This window comes from Scleropages formosus, chromosome 24, assembly GCF_900964775.1.
Source record: "Scleropages formosus chromosome 24, fSclFor1.1, whole genome shotgun sequence".
Lineage (NCBI taxonomy): Eukaryota > Metazoa > Chordata > Actinopteri > Osteoglossiformes > Osteoglossidae > Scleropages > Scleropages formosus.
This window is the reverse complement of record NC_041829.1, coordinates 12865986-12873726: the sequence shown is the minus strand read 5'-3', so window position 1 is coordinate 12873726 and position 7741 is coordinate 12865986. Positions and strand designations below refer to the sequence as shown.

The window sequence follows — 7741 nt, the reverse complement described above, 5'->3', positions numbered from 1 at the left end:
CCATACGGGGTCACGGGGAACCGGAGCCTACCCGGTAACACAGGGCGTAAGGCCGGAGGGGGAGGGGACACACCCAGGACGGGACGCCAGTCCGTCACAAGGCACCCCAAGCGGGACTCGAACCCCAGACCCACCGGAGAGCAGGACTGCGGTCCAACCCACTGCGCCACCGCACCCCCAAGGCTAATTACAATTTCATAGAATTTAATATAGAAATGCTCTCAAAATATTTCGTGGCCCATCTTTCATTTCAGCATCAACATGGGCATTCAATCAAAATGCAAATGAAAGTCCATCAATAAATCTTCAGGACTTCCGGTGCTGGTGCCACCTAGCACAAAACAATGATACTATCAATGCTTTTAAAAAACACAAAAATTAATAGATTTCTATCTACGGTATGAGGGGCTGAGGAGATCAATAAAGGAATATCAGACCAGGCTCTTAGCAAACAAAATTACATTTTCTGTTGTATTGATATAAAGTTGCTACATAAATCCCCGCAGGTGTGTGTTACGTATACATTACTATCAAACATTATTTTGCAAAATTTTACTGTTGGAAAGATTGTAACCATATATCAACTCAAAGGCATTAAAGTTTCACCTAGAAGGATTAAAAAAAACTGAAAGTCTGTTGATAATCAGTTTGGCTCTGCTGGGTTGGAATAGTCTTCTTTTCCTCACAACTGCTGAAATCCTTTCAGCATTCAAGTTTCTTAAAACAGATTTTTTTGCACACTCTATTCTTTCCTGATATCCTCTCAGCTTCATACATTTTTCACCATCTGTCACAATCACTGCTGTATTTCCTGACTCACTTCTACAACTGCTCACGAAACGTGTGCTGGCAACAACGATGGTATCGAACAAAACTATATGTACTTCAACAATGACATGTCTGCATCTAAAGCTCTTTGCCTGTTGTGAAAAGCACAAGTGAGCTGTATTTCACTTTGGACAAAAGCATCTACTTAATGAATAAATGGAAGTAACCAGTATTGTCTGTCAGTTAATTGTTTTTCCATACGTTTTGCATAATCTCAACTCATCTCTTAGAGCTTAAGGAAGCGGAGTGACCCATGGCAAAAGTCTGCAGTGAAGCAGGTTTAACTGAACTTGTGAGCTGGCCCAGCACCCTTTGCCTTGTAACTGGGACAGTCTCACCGCCTTGACTGCAGCAGCTGGCTTCTGGCAGCTTGAAAGAAAGCTTTCAGGGGCCTGGCGACCTCTTGGCATGGAATCTACACTGGAAAAACACAGTAGAGATAAATTTTCAAGGATTTCATATTTCTGATGTCAGGACATGACATGTAACTAGGCACCCAGAACATTAGCGCAAAAATAAACTGGAAAGTCCATACCATTTAAGAACGTTTTGTGTTGCATCACTGTAAAACATACACACAATGTCAACAACCGCTTGTCTCGAGGCGAACCGGAGCCTAACTTGGCAATACAAGGTGCAAGGCTGGAGGGGGAGAGGACACACGCTGGATGGGACGCCAGTCTGTCACAAGGCACCCCAAGCAGGACTCGAACCCCAGACCCAGCAGAGAGCAGGCCTTAGCCAAACCCACCACGCCTCTGCGGCCCTGTGCCCCCTCACTGTAAAACATCGTCCTTCAAATAAAGTTTAACTTTCAGTTTGCTTGAGTGAAGAGAAAAAATTGACCTTGTGGAGCAGTTAGAGAAGTAGCAATTTGGTTTTCCATTGAGCACCCAGCAACCATTGGTCAGCGGGAAATTATCTGGATTTTCTACATTATGATGGAACCCAGGAGCCACATTGTGGTCAGGTGAACTTGGTTAGAATACTGGTAAGCTTGTGGGCTATGGAAGGTAATGCACCTGACAATGCAATAAGGTATGTAAATGAGACTAAAAGACTGGGCCTATTGAGTTTTTGGAGAAAAGTGTCTGCTAAGTAAGTAAATGAGATGGACAATCCCAGCACAGGAATGCTGCACTAGACATGCATGTGATAAAATAATTTATCAAATGTCGGAAAGCGAGCGAAAGTGAGTGTGAGCCAGTATGGAAATTCATGTGCTTTTTTTCAGAAATCCCATTTCTTTAAAGAAAGGAAAAGGAGTTCTGGCTACCTTCTTGGTAGCCAACTTTCACCTACAAGAAGTTTAAAATTAAGGAAGACATAGTGACATAGATACAAATATTACTTATTATTTCCCCTTTGCTTCAGGTGCATGCAGAATGGGCCATACATGCCCTCAAAAGGGAAATAGCATACGGATTTATTTATAGCTATAAACTTCCACGCTGCAAATAAAGCGCTGCTGGTGCAACACAGTCCATGGAGGTGGTATTGAAGATGTTGGATTTGGACGCAGAAGACAGCGCTGTACAGTATAGGGACCCAAGAGACAAGGAGGATTCGGGACGCACGGGACGGACGGCATGTCTGGAAGTATGTAGAATACTCAGGGATTATTAAAAATTGCACAAGAAGACAATAATGTGATACATTTATTTAAATAGCATATGACATATATTTTCTCCCCGCACTTCCCAGTTTCATCATGATGCGATTGATGGGATTCTCAGCAGAACTATTTTTTTTCTTACAAAATCTGAGTAACATATATAAACAGGGTGTTTACATCAAAGCTAATTAACGGAATTAGTATTAACACAGTGTTTTGTAAAGGCTGAGAAAACTGTTTTCCACTGCGTTAGCAATCAATGTCGTCTTTTTTTTTATTACTGTTTATTTATCCACCGCTATCGGTGCCGCGTACGGACAGTAAAAAAACTCCACTCCGGGTTTTAACTAGAGCAAATCCTAGATCAACCTTAACACAAAGTTGGTTTGAAAAGAACGGCCCGCCCCCCTTGTCAAACATGTCCTTGTTAAAAAGACCAGTCTTGCCAACGGGCTTTTCAGACGCCTGGCGGAGCGCAGCGATGAGTAGCGCTTAATTTTCAAATTTTAACTCAACCGACTGTCAACAATAAGTGGTGGGATTCAAAACTGGTTTTTCCGCAGAAAAGGGAAAAAGAAAAAGAGAGAGAGAAAAAAAAAAAAAAACACGTTACAGACCAGAACATGGATTTTCTAAATCACAACTATTTGAGCTCGCGCACCTCCTATGATTACACCTTTAATTTTTGGAACGACTATCTGGGTCTGTCCACGTTGGTGGCGCAAAACAAGAACAGCGCGCCGCAGAGTCCCAACTCGATCACGGAGTCGCTGAAGGCCACGCTGGGTTTGGACGATTCTTCCTGCTCCTGTGTGATCGGGCTCGGTGGGGAGGGCGGTGGTCATCTGGACTGCTGCTGCTGCCCCTCGGCGAGCCCACCACCACCACCACCACCGCCACCACCATCTACCTCCACTGGCTCCAGGCTGGACTTGAAGGAGCGCTTCTCCATATTCCGTCCTTTCCAGAACCAAAGTACCAGCAGCGGCAGCATCCCTCCCCAAGACAGGGACTCGGGCTCTGGAGGCACTTTGACTTTCCCTGGGTTCGATCTCTTCGGCACGGAGAGGAAGGTGCGCAAGCTGACGACGAGGAGTAAACAGGAGCCGAAGATTTGCGTCTTTTGTCGGAATAACGGAGCCCCGGAGGAGGCGTTCGCCTCCCACGTCCTGAAGACGCCGGACGGGAGGGTAGTGTGTCCCATCCTCAGAGCTTACACTTGTCCCCTGTGCAGTGCCAATGGGGACAATGCCCACACTATAAAGTACTGCCCGCTTTCCAAAGATCAGCCGGCGCAGCGACCACTGAAACTGAAAGGAGGGAGGGCGGTGGGTGGTAAGAGACTGAAAATATTCTGAGTAGTTCCTTAAATAACGTCGACGTGATTTAAAAAAAACGGCATTCACTAAATTGCACTGGATATTTATTTAATAATAGATGACTGTTCGGATGGCGACAGCCCCCCCGTCATAAACTTGCTGTAGTATCATTTATCGAATTGTCACGCCTTCGCAAACGCTCTTCCTATATGCATATTATTTTTCCCGTTAATTCTTTTCTTCGTGCGCGCGGCCGAACCGTACGCGGCGCGCGCGGCCGAGCGCTTGGGGCGCGCACACGCTGAGCGCAGTTCGCACAAACGGGCGCACGTTTTGTGAATAAAAAGATGGTTTAGTCTCCGAGGACCGCAGTTGCTTTTGACGCAAGATGTGTAGACTTAGGTAGTTTTTTTTTTTTTTTTAATGCTGTTCTAATGAACCAAAGTTTAGTTAAACGCGTATAAATAAATGAGTGTTTCCGATATGTAGAGCCTGGAGGCCGATATTGAATCTGTCCGTTTTAAAAAAAAAAATGTTTTTCACTCCCTCATGTTTCCATCATGTTGCGAAAAACAAGTCCGTAACATTAACTGGCCTTTAAATAGGAAGAAAACGCGTGTTCTTTACCGCGTTTCTTGCCCCAGCCCCCCTAGGCTTTCTTAACGTTTTCCCTTTTATTGCTTTGCCTTTTTTTCCCAAATGAAAGGAAGCACACAAAGAGGTACTTGCCATGTTTACATAGCCAAGACTGGATCTCCTTTGGGGTGTCGCGTTCGTGCTGTTTTCTACGGATCATTCCATTCCATGAGGTTTGAGGGAACCTTCTTAGCATCACGACGCTTTGTGTGAACGTTAATAAAGAGGCTGAGCGCACAACGCTCCTTCATTCCGCTCAATCCCAGCGCTCCAGTCCAGCGCACCTAATAAATGTCAATAAAAGGCCTTTTTCCTCCCAACGAAACAATGATTCAATGTATTGTCCCTTTTCCCGCTGCATCGTTTCGCAAACTTAAACCCAAAAAGATTGTGAATGTATAGCCTAAGTGAAATCTTGAACACGCTGCACATTTCCAGTAGTTTTGTTTACCAAAGGAATAGTTTTGCTGAATGAGGAAAATAAGGTAATAGATTTGCTGTATTGTATATAAAAAGTGTGTGTTTTATTCAGTATTTTAACATCAATGGATTTAAGAGGGCGCTACCTCAGAAGAGTTTTCAAACAATTTAAAATTTGTACTTATATGTGACATATCACAGATTAAAGTTGGTTAATATAGTGCTGCCGTTTATAATAACGGGTTTTAATAGTATTTTTGGATCTTTGTATAACATAATTGTATTTTTTTCATTCTGCCTTTGGAAATAGTTTCTGATGAGCTCCAAGCATTAGCTGCCAAAAAGGCATGTTGTAAATATCCATTCCTTTTTCTTTATTTTGAAGCTGTGATGTTTAATGTTATTATTCTCGAGCATAAACAAGAGAGTGAAATATGACGATAGAAAATTTGCCACTTTTATCTGAAGTTTTTAATTAAATGAGAAAAACAAACACTGCTGAATTTTATTTATATTTTGCCGCTTCTCTGTATACTACAGTGCAGAACTTTAATAATGAATTTAACAAGAGAAATAAACACTTGATCATGTATTTTACTTCTTAGCTTGCTGTTTGCCTGACACATGTTTACTGATAATGGATGGATGTCCACACCTTTGCATGCAATACACGGGTAAACACACTGTTCCTCCTTGAATTCAAAGGATTTGGTAGAACTGCTGCTCATCACTGTTATCTTAATAAACCTGGCAGCTTTCCATCATATAGCATGTTGATGTCACAAACTACGGAGCGACGAGCAGTCGTTCTGTCGCCGACTGGGGCCCTGCATCCACTTTGCATTTCAAAGCCAAGAAGTAATTTGAGTGGTAGCGACAGCAGGAGAACAATGGTGGACTGGAATTGCCCCACAAGACATCTACCCTTCACAGTTCACCCTCTCCTTAATCGCCGTTCCCATCATCTATTACAGGTGCACTGGGCTCATGAGACAGCCGACCTGGGCAATCTCTGCACTGCAGCTGTCCAATTTACAATCCCTGAAGGCTGAAACCAGGATACTGGTTTTAACCGCTAGCGCTCAGAAAGAAAGTTGATTGGTTTCGGTGAAGAATCGCCCAGTTCAGTCCTCAGCTGAAACCAAGGCCTTATGGAGTCTGTCCTTCCAGTTCTGTACTATATCCTATCAGTCAGGCATCTAGATGCTTGCAGAGCCAGCAGAGGGAATGGGTGAACACAGCTAAAGACTCTGGAAATTAAAGGGTCACGGCTGCATCGGGGAGACTCTTGTGAGGTCTTGTCCCAAGTGATGAAACTCCTCTCTCTCCCTCCAAGTCATTCATTAGTAATAGTTGAACACTGAGAGAAGTGTTAATGCAGGCTCTAGATAGCAGAGTTAGCCCATAGATGTCAGGTCAAAAAATATTCAGGAGTGTCCAGCAGTCCTCAGTGGCAGTTAAAATTTGTTTGTATGTAGCACTATGTTCAGATCATGTCTGCTAGGTTATAAATAAAGCAAATGACCAACTGTTGCATAAACACACATTACAATAAGACAAAATGTATGAAAGTGGTATGGAACAAATGCAATAACAATGAGCAAAAGAAAACATAAATGCTTAAATATTTCAATAAATGTATAATACAGCCACTAAAAATGTACAGTAAAAAGCAGTAGCAATGCATTTTAGGGTCTTTGCAGGGGTCTTAGACCCAGTGCTATAAGGATGAACTGCTGACCCATTTCGTCTTCCACAGCTCAACAAGCACTGGCTGAGTAGATGTGTGTCAGTTAACATGCTTTTAATAACTGCAGGGCAAGTAGTGTACAAAATGCAGTTTCTCGGGGGATTTAAACTTATTTGGTCACAAGCTGTCGACTTGCAGTGGAATGTGGCTTTCTTAACAAGCTTGCCTGAAATAGATTACCTTTTTAAATCTCGAGATGTTTGGGATAGGGGAGTTGCTTATGTGATTACAAAGTCAGAATTCTTGTCTTTGTTTCAAGGGTCAAGTCAGAGTGTGAGTTGGTCTTAATGTGCTGCTCTCTAGTACTGCAAAGAAATGTGTCATTTTAAATAAATGAGTACTGTCTTATTGGGGAGTGATATCTTGGTAAATGTTAGCAGTTGCATATGCAGGTGCGGCGGCACAGTGGGTTTTCCCGGGGCCTGCTCTCTGGTAGGTCTGGGGTTTGAGTCCTGCTTAGGTGCCTTGCGATGGACGGGCGTCCTGTCCTGGGTGTGTCCCCTCCCCCTCCAGCCTTATTTCCCTGCGTTGTCAGGTTAGGCTCCAATTTGCCATGGCCCTGCTTGGGAAAAGTGGGTTTTCAGAAAGTGTGAGTAATATGTATGTGTGTGTGTGGTGCCTCATGGAGTCTGCACTGTTTGATCTCAAATCTTGCTCATTTTATATTTTTTCTCTGTGTTGGTGTGGGTTTCCTCCAACGCTCCAAAGATGTGTTTCGGGTAGGTTGTGACTCTAAATTGCCTAGAGTAAATGAATGTGTGTGTTTAGCTGCCCTGTGATGGATAATGCTCCTGCCTGTGGTTTACCCTGTTTAGCGTTGTTTCCGGTGTTTTTGATATGAGTTTGGTACTGCTGCAACCCTGACTTGGAAACTGGTTAATGACAGTGAGTAATATTTGTCTGGTAGGCAAACATGTAGCATAGTGCTTAGAGAGAGAACCCAAGTGTAAATTCCCCTCCCCCGTGCTGTACCCTTGAGCAAGGTACTTACCCTGAACTACTCCATTAAAAATTACCCTGCTGTATAAATGGATAAATCATTGTAAAGTGCTGTGGAGAAAAGCATTTGCTTAAAAAAAAAAAAAAAGTTTTTGTAATATTACATCCTACTGAGACCTTTCTACGTATGTTAAGAACTGTATTAAATTGATTTTCCACACATTAATGTTACAG

General features: G+C 43.1%; 1 protein-coding gene across 1 annotated transcript; it reads left to right on the top strand.

Annotated features, from left to right (window-relative positions):
* Nucleotides 1-2526: 2526 nt before the first annotated feature.
* On the top strand, nucleotides 2527-4956 carry LOC108918870 (nanos homolog 1-like). The gene has a single exon (XM_018726477.2). It carries the CDS (start codon nucleotides 3067-3069, stop codon nucleotides 3799-3801), a length of 735 nt encoding a protein of 244 aa, XP_018581993.1. The 5' UTR covers nucleotides 2527-3066; the 3' UTR covers nucleotides 3802-4956.
* Nucleotides 4957-7741: the final 2785 nt, after the last annotated feature.